The sequence below is a fragment of the Scyliorhinus canicula genome, unplaced genomic scaffold (assembly GCF_902713615.1).
Source record: "Scyliorhinus canicula unplaced genomic scaffold, sScyCan1.1, whole genome shotgun sequence".
NCBI classification, from domain to species: Eukaryota; Metazoa; Chordata; class Chondrichthyes; order Carcharhiniformes; family Scyliorhinidae; genus Scyliorhinus; species Scyliorhinus canicula.
This window is the reverse complement of record NW_024055820.1, coordinates 1,058,415-1,077,807: the sequence shown is the minus strand read 5'-3', so window position 1 is coordinate 1,077,807 and position 19,393 is coordinate 1,058,415. Positions and strand designations below refer to the sequence as shown.

Here is a 19,393-nt window from a genome sequence, read left to right as displayed (position 1 = left end):
GCCTCACATACTTTAAAAAGTACCTGGATGAAGACTGGCACGTCATAACATTCAAGGCTATGGGCCAACTGCTGGCAAATGGGGTTAGGTAGGTAGGTCAGATGTTTCTCGTGTGTCAGTGTTGGATTGGATTTGTTTATTGTCACGTGTACCGAGGTACAGTGAAAAGTATTTTTCTGCGAGCAGCTCAGCATATCATTAAGTACAGGAAAAGAAAAGGAAATAAAAGAAAACACATAATAGGGCAACACAAGGTCCACAATGTAACTACATAACACCGGCATCGGTTGAAGCACACAGGGGTGTAGTGTTAATCAGGTCAGTCTATAAGAGGGTCATTTAGGAGTCTGGTGACAGTGGGGAAGAAGCTGTTTTTGAGTCTGTTCGTGCGTGTTCTCAGACTTCTGTATCTCCTGCCCGATGGAAGAAATTGGAAGAGTGAGTAAGCCGGGTGGGAGGGTCTTTGATTATGCTGCCTGCTTTCCCCAGGCAGCGGGAGGTGTGGACAGAGTCAATGGATGGGAGGCAGATTCATGTGATGGACTGGGCTGTGTTCACGACTCTCTGAAGTTTCATATGGTCTTGGGCTGAAATGTTGCCATACCAGGCTGTGATGCAGCCAAATAGGATCTGTAAAAGTTGGTAAGAGTCAATGTGGACATGCTGAATTTCTTTAGTTTCTTGAAAACGTATAGGCGCTTTCTTGGTCGCAGTGTCGACGTGGGTGGACCAGATTGTTGGTGATGTGTACACCTAGGAATTTGAAGCAGTTAACCATCTCCACCTCTGCACCATTGATGCTGACAGGGGTGTGTACGATACATTGCTTCCTGAAGTCAATGACCAGCTCCTTAGTTTTGCTGACATTAAGGAAGAGATTGTTGTTGTTATGCCAGTCCACCAGGTTCTCTATGTCCCTCCTGTAGATATTGAGGGTGTCAAGGGATATGGGGATAGTGTGGGAAAACGGAGCTGAGGTAGATTGGCCAATGATCCCATTGAATGATTCAGGCTTGATGGGCTGAATGGCCGACTGCTGCTCATATTTGTTGTGACCTCCTGGAAGGAAGCTGTGAGCACGGATCTGTCAATCAGCCTGAATCAGCACCTTCAGGAGAATTGGGAGGGTGAATATTAGATACAGCAGAGTGAGAATGGAGGGGGAGAGTGTGGGATGGAGATTTACAGCTTTCAGGGAATGAGAGGGAGTAAAAAATCTGATATAGAAACTAGAATTGTCTGTTCTGAGTTTCTATCCTGCACCGACAGTGATGAGTTTTGTAAATTGTTTTTACAGGATATTAGACGAGGAGGAATTACAGACAGAAATCTCAAACGTCACGTCTCGATCTGACAGTCACTCGATTCCCTTTAATCTGAATACCATCGGGCTTTGAATCTAGAAGAAGAAATGTTTGCCTGAACTGTCAGCTAAAGGTTTCAAACATCAGTGTGACTAGAAAAGCAGCGAGACCCACACAACACACACCCGAGTGAGTGTGTTCCAGTGAACTGACTGTGGAAAGAGGTTTAATCAGTTACACGGCCTGAATAAACATAATAACATTCACAGTGGAAGAGACCATACCTGTGTTCTGAACTGGTGTCCAACATGGAGAGTCCGGAGGAGACCCAAAACATGGAGAAACGGTGGAAATGTGGGCACTGTGGGAAGGGATTCAGAACCCCATCACAGCTGGAGATTCATCAACGGATTCACACTGGGGTGAGGCCATTCACCTGCTCTCAATGTGGGAAAGGATTTGCTCAAGGATCCAACCTACAGTCACACCAGCGAATTCACACTGGGGAGAGGCCATTCACCTGCTCTCAATGTGGGAAAGGATTTGCTCAAGTATCTAACCTGCGGAAACACCAGCGAGTTCACACTGGGGAGAGGCCATTCACCTGCTCCCAGTGTGGGAAAGGATTTGCTCAAGGATCCAACCTGCAGTCGCACCAGCGAATTCACACTGGGGAGAGACCATTCACCTGCTCTCAGTGTGGGAAAAGATTTACTGAAGGATCCAAACTACGGAAACACCAGCGAGTTCACACTGGGGAGAAATTGTTCACCTGCTCTCAGTGTGGGGAGGGATTCAGTCAGTTATCCCACCTGCGGAAACATCAGCGAGTTCACACTGGGAAGAAGCCATTCACCTGCCCTCAGTGTGGGAAGGGATTCACTCAGTCATATCACCTGCGGACACACCAGCGAGTTCATACTGGGGAGAGGCCGTTCATCTGCTCTCAGTGTGGGAAAGGATTTAGTCACATATCAAACCTGCGGAGACACCAGCGAATTCGCACTGGGGAGACGCCGTCCACATCTCAATGTGAGACGGGATTGCCTGTTTCATCTCACCTGCTGTGACACCCAACAATTTCACAATCTATTACAGGGGTTGGATTCTGCTGTTATTGTTTCTGCTCTACACCCAGGACTGCATTTTGTTCATTCTGACAGGTGGTCAGTGGGGATGGTCGGAGGGTTTCTTTCTGCTGGACTGGCCGGTCTCACCACTTTGCCTCCAGTGGGCTGATGCTCTTTGAGCCTTGTCGCTAATACCTGGCTTCAAATTGCACAAGGAGCACAGAGTGAAAGGGTGTTTGGAAGGGGTCGGGTACGTTTTGGCGCCTCCCTTTTGGCACCGATCATTTGACACCGCCATTTTGGCGCTAAATTGATTTTGCGCTCATTATTTTGGCACCCAGCTGTTTTGGAGCCTTTGTTTTGTATTGAATATATTGCCAGGAATGTAATTATAGGTTAATAATAATAATAGATAAAAACATGACATTTATTTCTAACACCAAATATTAAGTAAAACGAGTATAAAAGTTTAATGCAGTTCATATTTGTGGACCAAATCACGTAAATATTCAAGTGGTGCCCGTGAATCAAACTGTTGTGCGATGTTTAAGATACGCTCATCGGCCTTGATGTATTTCAGAAGTTTTTGATTTGGAGCATTCCCGGCAATCAACTGCTCGTAGTAAGCATCACGCCCTTTTTGAATTTTCCTTATACCATCGATGAACTTCCATATAACGGGATGGTTCATATCTAATTCTGCATATATTTTTCTGTGTGCTGCTTCAGCATGATTGTTTGTTCGGTCCACACCAGCTATTGTTCGCCTGTACTGATTCCACATTTCTGTAGGAAAAAGTGGCGGATGCCACCCATTGCCTCGTCTCATTGTCCTCCCAACGTAATTATCTTCGAGCCAATTCAGCAATGGTTGAAGTTCATCAGGTAAGTCCTCCGATAAAGCATCGATGTAGACATCCATGTGGGACTCAGGTACAAAACATAATGCTACGATCATTTTCGCTTTTAAGGCAAAGTCAGGATCATTATCGTACAAATGCTGGAGCCCAAGGTGTTTCAAATGCATATTTTGTATATTATGGGCTAAGTGGAAGAAGCAGCCTTTCAGCTCCACTTCCGGAAAACATTCTTTCATTGCAGAAAAGGCAGCGTGTTCATAGTCACAGTATATTCCTTTTGGCTGTAAATCTGGTAGCAAATCATTAATCATCCGGAACATTCTAACGTATGTTACTCGACGCTTATTCGGTAATAGAGCATACAACACGGAAAACCCCACCATGCCTTCTTGCCATAATGACATAAACCTGGTAAAATAACGGAGGAGACATCTTAAATGTCCCATCTCCATGCCACACTTCTGAATCACGTAAAAAAACTAACCAGCTCTGTCTCCCAAAAATTAACGACTTTATTAGATTTTGTTTTCTTCTTACGATTTTTTTCATAGCCTGTGAGTTTGGAAGTGATGCTTGTGCAGCTTGAGAACTATTTTCAAGCCATCGTTTATAATTGTTGACGGCACTTCAAGAGTTTCTTCAGCTTTACGCTTCAAACTTGTTTTGGTGGTAGCAACTTCCACACCGACTGCTGAAGCACCATGAGAATGTCCGTTCACTTCCTTCACTACTTCATTGTTTTTAGTGTGAATGCGACCTTTACACTCGTTTTTTAATTCGCATCTCCAAAACATTAACAATGGGTCGCTTTTGCTACATTTATCAAACACGTATAAATATCCATCGTGTGTTAATTTTGGTTTGTCTCTCTTGCTTAGAATTTTTTCAGCCATTTCTGGTATTTCTGGTATATTAAAAGCAAAACTGTATTTCTAGCTTTCAGATGTGAAAAGAGAACAGGCTTATGTAGCACCAAGGCTGTAGATTGTTATCATTAATTGCTGAAGTAGTCTGAATTGGCGCCAAACAGATGAGCGCCAAAAGGTCGGCGCCAAATGATCGGCGCCAAATAGTCCCATTCCCGTTTGGAAGTGTGAAGATATTTAGTTGCTATTTCTGTTTGGTACCCCGCCAAAGCATGCCATGTTGCCATTGAGATGGGCCCTGGTGGTTACCTTTTTTTTTTGTTTCATTTACCTGGATCATGGTGCCAAGGACCCAGGTTCGATCCTGGCTCCGGGTCACTGTCCGTTGGAGTTTGCACATTCTCCCCGTGTCTGACTGGGTCTCACCCCCAAAACCCAGGGTTGGTGAATTGGTCACGGTAAATTGCCTCTTAATTGGAAAAAAAAATTGGGTTTCCTAAATTTAAAAAACAGTTGTCTGACGGCTGGTTCGTGATACAGAGCGAGGCCAACAGCGCGGTTCGACTCCCACACCGGGTGAGGGTTAACCATGAAGGCCCGGCCTTATCAACATTACCCCTCGCCTGAGGTGTGGTGACCCTCAGATTAAATCACCGCCAGTCAGCTCGCTCGCTCTCTCTCTCGCTCAAAGGGGAAAGCAGCCTGTGGTCCTCTGGGTATTTTGTGACTTTTATTTCACAAAAATACAGCAAATCTAGATTCTATTAAGGAACAAAATTCCAACAGGAAAAGTGTCACAACCGTGGCGAACAAGAAAAGTTAATGATTCCATTAGAGGGAATACGAGATGGAATACAACGTGGAAAAGTGTGAGGTTATGCCCTTTGGAAGCAGGTATAGAGGGAATACGAGATGGAATACAACGTGGAAAAGTGTGAGGTTATGCCCTTTGGAAGCAGGTATAGAGGGAATACGAGATGGAATACAATGTGGAAAAGTGTGAGGTTATGCCTTTTGGAAGGAGGTATAGAGGCATAGACTATTTTCGAAATGGGGAAATGCTTAGGAAATTAGAAGCACAAAGGGACTTGGGAGTCCTTGTTCACGATTCTCTTAAGGTTAACGTGCAGGTTCAGTCGGCAGTTAGGGAGGCAAATGCAATGGTAGCATTCATGTCGAGAGGGCTAGAATGCAAGAGCAGGGATGTACTGAGGCTGTATACGACTCTGGTCAAACCCCATTTGGAGTATTGTGCCCTGTATCCAAGGATTGCTGGCCTTGGAAAGGGTCCAGAGGAGGTTTACAACAATGATCCCTGGAATGAAGAGCTTGTCCTATGAGGAATGATTGAGGACTCTGGGTCTGTACTCATAGTTTAGAAGGATGAGGGGGGATCTTCTTGAAGCTTATAGGATACTGCGAGGCCTGGATAGAATGGATGTGTAGAGGATGTTTCCACTTGTAGGAAAAACTAGAAGCAGAGACAACAATCTCAGACGAAAGGGATGATCCTTTAAGACAGAGATGAGGAGGAATTTCCTCAGCCAGAGGGGGGTGAATCTGTGGAACTCTTTGCTGCAGAAGGCTGTGGAGGCCAATTCACTGAGTGTGTTTAAGACAGAGATAGTTAGGTTTTTGATCAATAAGGGGATCAGGGGTTATGGAGAAAAGGCAGAAGAATGGGGATGAGAAAAATATCAGCCATGATTGAATGACAGAGCAGGTCAATGGGCCGAGTGGCCTAATTCTGCTCCTATGACTTATGGTGTTATGGGTACACCCCGGCGTCTGTTCGGGTGCACTGAGGGAGAATTCAGAATGTCCAATTCACCTAACAGCATGTCTTTCAGGAAACCAGAGCAGCCGGAGGACACCCACGCAGACACAGGGAACATGTGCAGACTCCACACAGACAGTGTTCCAAGCCAGGAATTGAACGTGGGTCCCTGGCGCTGTGAAGCAACAGTACTAACTGCTGTGCTACTTAAAATTTCAAGTGCCTGATTTTTTTCCCAATTAATGGGCAATTTTGCGTGGCCAATCCACCTACCCTGCACATATTTGGGTTGTGGAGGTGAGGCCCATGCAAACACGAGGAGAATGTGCAAACTCCACACGGACAGTGACCCGGGACCGGGATTGAACCTGGGTCCTTGGCGACCTGAGGAAAAAGTGCTAACCACTGTGCCACCATGCCGCCCGGATCCTGATAGAGTTTGAAATAGTTAGAGAGTAACTAAGATGCGCATGAGTGGGTTCTTCCCTGGGGTGCAGGACGGTGTCAGCATTGTTTAGGGGGGGCCAGCGAATCACTCACACGTGTTCTGGTCCTGCCCCAAGCTAGTTGGGTTCTGGGTCTCATTTTCTGAGACCATGTCGGAGATCGTTGTGGTCGAGCTGGAGCCTTGTCCACTGGAGGCGATCTTTGGGGTGTCAGACTGCCCAGAACTCCTTGAGGGAGGAAGGCTGACGTGTTGTCCATTTCATTGTTTGTAGCTCTGAGGCGAGTCCTGCTTGGACGGAAGTCGGTGATACCGCCCAGGGCCTCGGCGTGATTGGGAGACCTAGCAGAACTCTCATGGCTTCAGGTTGAACATGGGCAAGGAAACTCCAGCTGATGACCACGTACCGGCCTCCATCAGCTGATGAATCAGTACTCCTCCTTGTTGAACACCACTTGGAGGAAGCACTGTGGGTGGCAAGGGCTCAGAATATACTCTGGGTGGGGACTTCAGTGTCCATCACCCAGAGTGGCTTGATTGTACCACCACAGACTGAGCTAGCCGGGGCCGAAAGGACAAAGCTGTGAGACAGGGTCTGCAGCAGGTGGTGAGGGAACCAACAAGTGGGAAAAACATACTTGACCTCATCCTCACCAATCTGCTTACTGCAGATGCATCTGTCCATGACGGTGTTGGTAGAAGTGACCACCGCATAGTCCTTGTGGAGACAAAGTCCTGTCTTCACATTGAGGTTACTCTCCATCGTGTTGTGTGGCACTACCACTGTGCTGAATGGGATGGACTTTGAACAGATCTAGCAACTGAAGATTAGGCATCCAGGAGGCTCTGTGGGCCATCAGCAGCAGCAGAATTGTATTCAACCACAGTCTGCAACCTCATGGCCTAGCATAGCCCCCACTCTACTGTGATGTTCCTTCTGTAGTCCTTCAAGATGACTAAAAGTCATAGTGTTGAGAAAGAACATCAAGCTATGCATTTGAAACAAAACTACTTTATTTTACACTACTTCATATGGTTCGCACACTTTACTAAGTAACAGCTAATCAAACAACAGTATTAAATCTATGCTATTGAAATCTGTAATATCTTTCTAATACAACTAACACATTATCTCAACCTTTCACTAACCTCCCAGAACTCCTGGAGATACCGGCTTCTATATGACTACTCTGGTGCCATCTAGTGTTGAGATACATGAACATCATCTTGTTAACCCTTTACACTCCTTACATATTACAACACTAACCCAGGCTTTAACCCTTACTGCACCATGACTGCAGCAGTCACACACACACTAACCCGGGCCTTTAACCCTTACTGTACCATGACTGCAGCAGTCACACACATACTAACCCAGGCTTTAACCCTTGCTGCACAAAATACCTATAATACAATCTATCTGAAATACACTCATCACAGGCCCATTGTCCCAAATGTCTAATTGACATATAGAAATCCTGTAGAGTTCTCACTGGGACAGGCACCTATCAATATGTTTTGAAAAGTAAACTACTTGTTTAGGTTTTCGTAGTGGCTTCAAAAGCTTGGAACTCAGTTAATTTTTTTCCAATTAAGGGACAATTTAGCGTGGTCAATCCACCTAGCCTGCACATCTTTGGCTTGATTCATCGAGACCCACGCAAACACGGGGAGAATGTGCAAACTCCACACGGACAGTGACCCAGAGCCAGGATCAAACCTTTGACCTCAGCACCGTGAGGCAGCAGGGCTAACGACTGCACCACCGTGCTACCCAAGGTTAAACTAATTTAAGACGCAAGGTTGAAGGTTTGAAATCTCACAGTTGTTTTCTTCACACAACAGGGCCTCGAACAGAAGTACAGCTCATAATTATCAATGGCTGGGGAGTTAACGGTTCCAGACCTTAGCTCATCCAACCTTTATGGGATTCACAGCAGTTGCCCTGTAATTAAACCATTAAAGTGTAACTTTGTCCTGGCCTCGGGCCATGGGATGTATTTCACTTGTCCAGTTTGGCAGGAAGAATAGAAAAAAACAATATTCTTGTGATCTTATGAGACAAAGTCCCATCTTCACACTGAGGATACCCTCCATTGTCCTGTGTGACACTATCACTGTGCTAAATGGGGATTCAGAACACATCTCGATAAAACAGGGTATCCAAGAGGTGCTGTGGGCCATCTGCAGCTTAATATTCAATTACAATCTGTAACCTCATAGGCCAGCATATCCATGACTTTACCGCTGGGAACACAGATAGCAAGTGTGGAGTACAAGGAAAGCAGAACGAAACTTAAGCAAGGAGTTTGGAGGGCAAAAAGGGGTCATGAAAAGTCATTGGCCAGCAGGATTAAGGAAAATGTCGAGTCTTTTTACACATATATAAAGACCAATGGGGTAGCCAGGGAGGGGGTTGACCCACTCCAGGACAGGGGAGGAAATCTCGCATGGAGCCAGAGGAAATGGACAAGGTATTAAATGAGTACTTTGTTTGTATTCACCAAAGAGAAGGATTTGGTAGATAATGAGTTTGGAGAAATGTGTGTAAATAGTTTGGGTCATGTGGAGATCAAAAAGGAGGATGTACTAGGGGTCTTAAAAACATGAAGTGCCCATGGCCTGATGGGATCCAGAGGATTGGAGAATAGCCAATGTTGTTCCTTTGTTTAAGAAGGGTAGCAAGGATAATCCATGTAATTACAGGCCGGTGAGCCTTACATCACTGATGGGGAAATATTTGGAGAGGATTCATCGAGACACAATTTACTCCCACTTGGAAATAAATGGACGTATTGGTGAGTGGGAACATGGTTTTGTGAAGGGGAGGTTGTGTCTCACTAACATGATCGCGGTATTCGAGGAAGTGACGAAGATGATTGATGAGGGTAGGGCAGTGGATGTTGTCTGCATGGACTTCAGTACGGCCTTTTACAAGGCCTCATGGCAGACTGGTTCAGAAGGTGAAGTTGACACAATGGATACAGAAATGGCTCCGTTATAGAAGACAGAGGACAGTGGAAGGGTGTGTTTCTGAATGGAGTACTGTGACTAGTGATGTTTCTCAGGGATCAGTGCTGGGACCATTGCTGTTTGTAATATGTACAATTGATTTGGAAGAAAATAACTGATTTGATTGGCAAGTTTGCAGACGACACAAAGGTTGGTGGAATTGCGGAAAGCGATGAGGACTGTCAGACGATACAGTAGCTGGAGACTTGGGCGGAGAAATGGTAGGTGGAGTTTATTACAGACAAATTAGGTGGATTGGCCATGATAAATTGCCCTTAGTATCCAAAATTGCCCTTAGTGTTGGGTGGGGTTACTGGGTTATGGGGATAGGGTGGAGGTGTTGACCTTGGGTAGGGTGCTCTTTCCAAGAGCCGGTGCAGACTCGATGGGCCGAATGGCCTCCTTCTGCACTGTAAATTCTATGAAAATGTGAGGGAATGCATTTTGGAAGGTCGAATACAGGTGGGAAATATACAGTAAATGGCAGAACCCTTAAGAGTATTGATAGGCAGAGGGATGTGTGTGTACAGGTGCACACTTCACTGAAAGTGGCAATGCACGTCGAGAAGGTAGTCAAGAAGGCATATGGCGGGGCAGCACGGTGGCCTAGTGGTTAGCACAACCGCCTCACGGCGCTGAGGTCCCAGGTTCGATCCCGGCTCTGGGTCACTGTCCGTGTGGAGTTTGCACATTCTCCCCGTGTCTGCGTGGGTTTCGCCCCCACAACCCAAAAATGTGCAGAGTAGGTGGATTGGCCACACTAAATTGCCCCTTAATTGGAAAAATGAAAAAAAAAATGAAAATCGCTTATTGTCACGAGTAGGCTTCAATGAAGTTACTGTGAAAAGCCCCTTGTCGCCACATTCCGGCGCCTGTTCGGGGAGGCTGGTACGGGAATCGAACCGTGCTGCTGGCCTGCTTGGTGTGCTTTAAAAGCCAGCGATTTAGCCAAGTGAGCTAAACCAGCCCCTGATGACCCAAAATAATTGGGTAATCTAAATTTATTTTAAAAAGGCATATGGCGCACTTGCCTTCAATGGCCGGGGCCATGCCTTTAAAAATTGGCAAGTCATGTTGCACCTTTCTAGAACCTTAGTTAGGCTTCACTTGGAATATCTTGTTCAATTCTGGTCGCCACATTACCAGAGCTTTAAGTTCCTGAGAGTCACCATCACCAACAGTCTGTCCTGGTCCACTAACTTTCATGCAACAGCCAAGAAAGCCCAGCAACGTCTCTACTTCCTACGGAAGCTAAAGAAATTTGGCTTGTCTGCATCGATTCTCACCCACTTCTCCAGATGTGCCACTATCCGGCTGCATCACAGCTTGGTATGGCAACTGCTCGGCCCAAGATAGCAATAAACTGCGCTGTGGTGAACTCAGCCCAACGCATCACAGAAGCTTGCCATTTACACATTGATTCTGTCTACACCTCCCTCTGCCTCAGGAAGGCAGACAGCATTATCAGAGAGCCCTCCCACCCAGGCATTGCCTTCTTCCAGACCCTTCCATCAGGCAGAAGATATGAAATCTGAAGACCCGCACATCCACATAGAGGAACAACATTTTCCCCACAGCCTCCTCAATGACTCTTCCTTGGACTGATCTGTTCCCTGTAAGAACACTATTCATGACATCCTATACTGTTCTTGCGCATGTGTTGCTGTTTGGCCCTTGTTCCATACTGTAACCAATCACTGTTTGTCAATGTACCATTTGTCAATGTACTCTGTCGATTATTCTTTTTTTGTCTACTATATACGTACTGTGTACATTCCCTTGGCCGCAGAAAAATACTTTTCACTGTACTTTGGTACATGTGACAATAAATCAAATCAAAGATGTTTGTGGAGGCTTTGGAGACAGTACAGACAGGATTTACCAGGATGTTGCCTGGTATGGAAGGCATTAGCTATCAGGATAGGTTGGATAATGACGGAGGTTGAGGGGCGACCTGATAGAAGTCTACAAGATTATACGGGGCATGGACAGAGTGGACAGAAGCTTTTTCCTTGGGTGCAAGGGTCAATTACGAGGGGGCATAGGTTTAAGGAGCAAAGTTTAAAGGAAATGTACGAGGCCAGCATTTTGAACAGAGGGTGGTGGGAGCCTGGAACTCGCTGCTGGGGGAGGTGGTGGAAGCAGTTATGATAATGACGTCTTGACAAATACATGAATAGGATGGGAATAGAGAGATATGGTTCCCGGAAGGGTAGGGGCTTTTAGTTCAGACGGGCAGCATGGTCAGTGTAGGCTTGGAGGGCCAAAGGGCCTGTTCCTGGAATTTACTTTGTTCTTGTAAGACTGGAGGAGCTGGGAATGTTCCTCATGTTTAAATTCCTCAGCAAAAGACAGTGAAGCCCACACATGAACTGAGGAGTCCACAGTTTGAGGTCTTAAAGGAATGTTTTTTTCTGAAAATATTTGAATTACATTTTTCATTTTATAAAACACAAAATACCTTCCCTTGAAGAGAAAACAACAACTCGAGGTCCCCCCACTCACTGACTGACCAATTCCGAAAGGTAAAAGACAATGTTCGCCAGCTCTGACCGACCCGTGGCCAGGACCCACTCAAGACATCACCCAGCACTTCCCCAAGGACGTGGCACTGACAAGCCCTTAGTCCTAGGCACATCCCTCCCTCCAGCCTCCTCGCCATAACCGTGATAAAAAAGCTTTCCAGAAAAACAACTCCCTCCTCTCCCCACCAAATAAATAAGCTTGGCTCACTGAACCTCGCTCCAGCAGCTCCAACAGGCCACAGCCCTTCTCCCCACCTCACTCCGTTCACTCGCTGAAACTTTACAGCTAGCAAAGATAACCCTCCACCCACAGTGTACGCTCAAAGAACAAAAACAAACAACACCTCCCAGCCAATACCAACTACGGATGAGCAGCCAAAACCCAAACTCCCCAGGGGACCATATATTCCCCATTCTATTGCCCCGACCCCCAACCCCCCCCCCCCCCCCCCGCCGGACAACCATAGCCACATCAATCCTAAACGTGCAACAGGTACAAACTGCAGCCCCTCTCAAACCAACCCCTCTCAACCAACCCCATTAAAATCCCAATCAAATCAATTTAATCAAGTCCCAGTCCAGGGACCTGAGGACAAAAATCACATCCAATATTCCTCGTCCCAGCACTGAGGGAGTGCTGCACTGTCAGAGTTTGTTTCAAGTAAGATGTTCAACTGAAGCCCTATCTGCCCCTCTAAGTTCATGTAAAAGTTCCCTTGGCCATTATTGTGACGAGTTGGAGTTATTCCCGGTGTCCTGTCAAATATTTATCCCTCAATCAACATCACCAAAATCCAATCATCTGCTCATTATCACATTGCTGTTTGTGGGATCTTGCTTTGTGGAAATTGGCTGCTGCATTTCCTCTAACAGTGACTACACTTCAGAAGCTCTTTGGGGCATGTTGTGTTTGTGAAAGGCGCTACAGAAGTGCAAGTTTTAAATTGAAGATTGATGCTATCTGATCCTCATTGATTTCAGCCACTCCCAACTTACCATTTAATAAATTTGCTTTGGTTCGGACAAGAAATTTAACTAATTAAAGCAAAGGCAGAGTTCTGGACAGTAAATGTAAAAAGGAGTTTATTAAAAGAAAAAGGTTTACTGAACAATTTGAAGACATTGACGTTTACAACTTCATGCAGGTGATCAGTCTGTAGAAGCGTAACCCTCCCTGGCTCCTTCTTTGACAGTAATTTCCTTGGAACTCGGCCTCGAGAGTCTTCAGTACTTGGCCAGCAAGGAAGACCTTCAGAACGTCGACTTTTACCCCCAAAGTGACCATTACCTCATGTCAGAGTTGGGCCTGTGGTAACATGACCATTGGTCAATTGGGCACCAGTTTAATTTAATTGGATCTTTAATTACTGACACCACCTCTCATTACCTTTGACAGGAATACAATTGAACTGTTTCATACTATCCCTTTATCAGATTCTGCACAATTCCTTATTCAAACATTGAGGCTAATCAGAGTTGGGAGGTCTCTCTTGCTGCTACTTGGGGCTGGTTTAGCTCACTCAGCTAAATCGCTGGCTTTTAAAGGAGGCCAGCAGCACGGTTCGATTCCCGGACAGGCGCCGGAATGTGGCGACTGGGGGCTTTTCACAGTAACGTCATTGAAGCCTACTCGTGACAAGCGATTTTCATTTCATTTTTCATTGCACATTCTTTATATACACAGCAATTAAGCTTTTACATTTTTATAACAAATAAAACTCAGACATTTACTATAACTACTGATTCATTATTGTTTCATTAATTGTAACTTAATTAAGGATGACTATGTATTTCATCATCTGTTACAGACTCATAGCTAATTAATACAGTAATATTTAATTAATACATTTGATTGATACAGGATACACTGGTTCTCTACTGAGTAGTACTACACTCCCTATGCTTCACCCGGTATCGGTGTCTATATATTTACATTGTGTATTTATCGGATGTCCTGTTTTTTCATGTATGGAGCAATCTGTCTGGACTGTGCGCAGAACAATACCTTTCGCTGTCCATCGATAATAAATCAAATCCAATCAAAGAGACAGTTTCTTACTCGTCTTCAGATTGAACAATGAGCCGCCTTAAAAATCATTAATTCATGGGAGGTGGGTGTCACTGGCTGGGCCAGCATTTACTGCTCATTCCAATTGCCCCTGAACTGCGTGTCTTGTGAGGCTATTTCAGAGGGCACTTACAAATCAACCACAACATTGCTGTGGATCTGGAGTCACGTGTAGGCCAGACTACGTAAGGAGAGCAGATTTCCTGAAGGACATTAGTGAACCAGATGAGTTTTTACAACAATTGACAATGTCAATATTAGACTTTCAATTTGAGGCTTTTATTCAATTTCACAGGCAGATTCGATCCCAGATCCCCAGAGCATTAACCTGGGTCTCTGGATTACAAGCTCAGTAACAATACCATTACTCCACTGCCCAGCCCACATAGTCTTGGCAGAATATGATGTCTTGCAACTTCTCAAGATTATAAAGTAATTTATTTTTTCAAACAGATTTTTACAGCTCTGCAGTTTCTGGAAACATTTTGGTTGATCGTGTTATTTTTTTGAATACAATATAATTACCCAATACACCAATTCACTAATGATAATCAATGTTCACTACTGAATAATCATTAATTTAATTATTGTTTTTTGCTATGAAGTCAATACATAGTTAATATAGTAAAGGTACAGAAGGTGAAATGGCTGCAGGAAGCCACATGTTAGAGGTATAAAAGGGCTTTCTTGGCCTTGTTACTAATGACAGTGAATGCACTATGAAAATAACAATTTTAAAACTAAATGTGATTACACATCCGTCCTTACAGCTTCCTCCATTACAACAGTGAATATGTTTTAAAAGTATTCCATTGGCTTTAAAACACTTCAGGAGGTCCAGTGGTAGTGAGAGGTTTTATACAAATGTCCATTTATTCTAATTATCCGCAAACTCGGATATATTACAATCGATTTCCTCACCAAAATCATTGATAAAGATTGAGTCTTAATTTTGTGCAATAACGTCGTTGACACCACTTTGAATACTCTGTGAAACCCCAGACACACCACATGCACAATTATGTTTTTGTGATTTGGAATGCACTGTTTATCAATGGTGCTGAAATCTCATTGGACTGTAACTTCCAAAAGGGAATTTGATGCATTCTGAAAAAAAAACTCTTAACAATGAGATTAAATGGATCGCCAAATAGACTCCTATGTGCTCTGGGAACCTTGTGTACATGAAAATGAGTGGTAACGACCTGGAGCCTACTGCCTATGAGGGTGGGAGATGCAGAAATGAGGGAAGGATTTCAACATGAAATTGGACGGGCACTGAGAGAAATAAACCCACAGGGATTTGGGGACAGAACGGTGCAATGGACCGTCTGACTTGCTCTACAGGGAGCCAACACGGTCTCAAAGGGCTGAATGGCCCCATTCCTCACCCTCCAGATGCTGTGATCTCAGGAGAGACATTCAGCTGCTCCAGTCACTCCAACTAACTGGAGTCCCTCATCTCTGGTGCCATTCTTGTAAATGTTCACAGTAACTTCATTGCAGTGTTAATGTAAGCCTACTTCTGACAATAATAAAGATTATTGTAAATGTCCTCTATACCTAAGAAGTTCACATCTTGCCTCAAGTGTGGGACCCATATATTGGGTTCCATTCCAGAGGGATAGAATTGAAACACACGGAAGAAATGTTCAACTTGTTTAGAGCCAGGGTTAGACAGCACTGGGAGTCTCTGTCAACATTGGTGATCTCCATTTAGAAAAAGGAAATAGTGGCACTGGAGAAGGTGCAACAAAGTCTCATAATATACAGAACTGAGAGCATTTAACACTCAGGAAAGGCTGGGGCTGCTTTTTTCTGGAAAAGAGAAGACTGATGGAAGTCTTACAGATTATGAAGGGATTCAGTAATCCCATAGGAATTCAGTGGAAACCTCTTTACAAAACGAGTGGTGAGAATTTGTAACTTGCGACCACGGCGACTGCATGAGATGAACAGCATAAATCCATTGAACGTAAAGCTAAATACATACATGAGGGAGAAAGGAATAGGAGATGCTGATGGGGGAGATGTAGAGGGGTGGGTGGAGGCTCATGTGGAGCATAAATACTGACACAGACCATGGCTAACCTCAGCCGGTATGGGAATTTAACCTGTGCTGTTGGTGTCACTCAGCACGAACCAGCCACCCAGCAACCTGAGCTACCGATCTCCGTGTAAATCTGTAATAATTCTGTAAATATTTGTGATTGCCTGTCTCCCACCATACTGTTTAATGTAGTTTCCCAGTGCACCTCAGATAACTTGCCCCTCATACCCTAATAGTTTCCTTCTTTGAGAAGCACTAAGATAAATTAAACAAAACAACCATGTAACCACCATAGCCCATCTTCATGGCAATGTGGCATGACTTTTGGGGTTCCCAGACAGAAACGGCAATGAAACATCTTGTAACATCTTGTAACCTCCAAACACCCTTTCACTCCTTATGAAATGTGCAATCAGATATTCGCAAGAAGGCTCAGAGAGAATCAAACCATTGGAGACGAAGCCATGAGACCGGCCAGTCCAGCAGAAAGAAACCCTCTGACCATCCCCATTGACCAACAGAATGAACAAAATACTGTCCTGGATGTAATTGAGAACAGAAACAATAACAACAGAATCCAATCCCTGTAATCAGTTGTGAACCTGTTGGTGTCTCAGAAAGTGCGATGAAGTGGGCAGCACGGTGGCGCAGTGGTTAGCATTGCTGCCTCACAGCGCCGACATCCCAGGTTCGATCCCGGCCCTGGGTCACTGTCCGTGTGGAGTTTGCACATTCTCCCTGTGTTTGCCTGGGTTTTGCCCCAACAACCTACAGATGTGCAGGGTTAGTGGATTGGCGACGCTAAATTGCCTCTTAATTGGAAAAAATGAATTGGGTTGTCTAAATTTATATTTTTAAAAAGTGCGATGAATTACAAAACCCCTTCGCACATTGAGGGCAGGTGAACGGCCTCACCCCAGTGTGAACTCCCTGGTGTGACTGCAGACGGCATAACTGAGTGAATCGCGCAAACAGACGTGAACGGGTGTGAGATAATCGGGATTATGGAGGCATGGCTGCAGGATGACCAGGGATGGGAACTGAATATATTCAGTATTTAGGAAGGACAGACAAAAAGGAAAAGGCAGTGGAGAGGCAGTGCTGGTTAAACAGGAAATTAATGCAATAGTGAGGAAGGATATTAGCTCCGACAATGTGGAATCTGTATGGTGTTGAGCTGAGAAACACCAAGTGGTACGGAAATTAATGGGCATCGTATATAGACGCCCAAACTGCAGTGGTGATATTGGGAATGGCACAAAACAGGAAATTAGGCTGGTTGTAAAGGTTTGCATAGATATATGAAGAGAAAAAGATTGATGAAGACAAATGTAGGTTCTTTCCAGTCAGAAACAGGGGAATGTATAATAGGGAACAAAGTAATGGCTGAGCAAATAAATACATACTTTAGTTCTGTCTTCACAAATGAGGGTACAAATCAGATACCAGAAATGTTGGTGAATGCAGGATTTAGTGAGAGGGAGGAACTGAAAAGAGATCAATATTAGGAGAGAAATGGTGTTGGGAAAATTGATGGGATTGAAGGCTGATAAATCCCCTGGGCCTGAGAATCTGCATCCCAAAGTAATTAAGGAAGTGGCTCTAGAAATAGTGGAAGCATTGGTGGTCATCTTCCAGGATTCTATAGACTCTGGAACAGTTCCTGCAGATTGGAGGGTGGCTTATGTAACTCCACTATTTAAAAAGCGAGATAGAGAGAAAACAGGGAATTATAGACCAGTAAGCCTGACATCAGCCAAATTCCAGAATCCATGATCAAAGATTTTAGAGCAAAGCATTAGGAAAACAGTGGCAGGATCGGACAGTGTCAGCATGGATTTATGAAGGAGAAATCATACTTGACAAATCTACTGGAATTCTTCGAGGGTGTAACTGGTAGAGTTGACGAGGGGCAGCCAGTGGATGTGGTATATTTGGACTTTCAGATGGCTTTTGACAAAGTCCCGCATAAGAGATTAGTGTGTAAAATTAAAGCACATGGGATTTGGGGTAGTGTGTTGAGATAGGTAGAAAATTGGTTGGCAGACAGGAAATAAAGAGTAGGAATTAATGGTCTTTTTCAAATTGGCAGGCAGTGGCTAGTGGGGTACCGCAGGGTTCGGTGCTCAGACCCCAGATATTCACAAGATATATTAATGATTTGCAAAAAAAATGTAAAATACCCAATTATTGTTTTCCAATTAAGGGGCAATTTAGCGTGGCCAATTCACCTACCCTGCACATCTTTGGATTATGGGGTGAGACTCACGCAGACACGGGGATAACTTGTCTCCACATGGACAGTGGCACGGATTGAACACTGGTCCTCAGCTCCGTGAGGCAGCAGTGCTAACCACTGCACCACCTTATCTATTAACGATTTAGATGAGGGAACAAAATGCAATATCTCCAAATTTTCAGATGACACAAGCTGCGTGGGAGGGTGAGCTGTGAAGAGGATGCAGAGATCCTTCAGTGTGATCTGGACAAGTTGAGTGAGTGGGCAAATGAATGGCAGATGCAATATAATTTGTAGAAATGCGAGGTTATCCACTTTGGTACCAAAAAGAAGAAGACAGACTATTAGCTGAATGGCCATAGATTAGGAGAGGGGAATGTGCAACGAGACCTTGTTATCCTTGTACACCAGTCACTGAAGGTAAGCATACAGCAGGCGGTAAAGAAGGCAAATGGTATGCTAGCCTTCATTGCAAGCGGATTCGAGTACAGGAGCAGGAATATCTTGCTGCAATTATATAGGGCCTTGGCGAGGCCATACCTAGAATATTGTGAGCAGTATTGGTCTCCTTATCGGAGGAAGGATGTTCTTGCTTGAGAGGGAGTGCAGCGAAGGTTTACCAGACTGATTCCTGGGATGGTGGGGCAGACACACGAGAGATTGAATCAGTTAGGTTTGTATTCACTGGAGTTCAAAAGAATGAGGGGTCTCATAGAAACCTATAATATTCCAACAGGACTTGACAGGGTAGATGCAGGAAAGATTTTCCCGATGATGGGAGTGTACAGAACCAGAGGTCGCAGTCTGAGGATACGGGGAAGACCATTTAAGATAGAGATGAGGAGAAACTTCTTCATCAGAGAGTGGTGAGTCTGTGGAATTTGTTACCTCAGGAAATAGTTGAGGCCAATACATTGTATGTTTTCAAGAAACAGTTAGATATAGCACTTAGGGCAAAGGGGATCAAAGGATATGGAGGGGAAAGCGGGATTGGGCTATTGAGTTGGATGATAAGCCATGATCATAATGAATGGCGGAGCAGGTGTGAAGGACCAACAGGTCTCTTCCTGCTCCTATTTTCTATGTAATCCCTTCCCACACTAAGAGCAGGTGAATGACCTCGCCCCAGTGTGAACTCGCTGGTGTGTCTGCAGACTGGATAACTGTGAGAATCCAT

The 19,393-nt window shown here is 44.7% G+C and overlaps 1 protein-coding gene across 1 annotated transcript in view; it reads left to right on the top strand.

Moving 5' to 3' along the window:
- LOC119961135 (zinc finger protein 208-like) overlaps positions 1 to 19,393 on the top strand; it is an 88,589-nt gene that overhangs the window by 2,045 nt on the left and 67,151 nt on the right. Inside the window, exon 2 of the mRNA XM_038788630.1 lies at positions 1,298 to 2,322. Within this exon, the coding sequence (XP_038644558.1) occupies positions 1,613 to 2,322 (710 nt within the window). The 5' untranslated portion in view covers positions 1,298 to 1,612. The remainder of the gene's footprint in view (positions 1 to 1,297; positions 2,323 to 19,393) is intronic.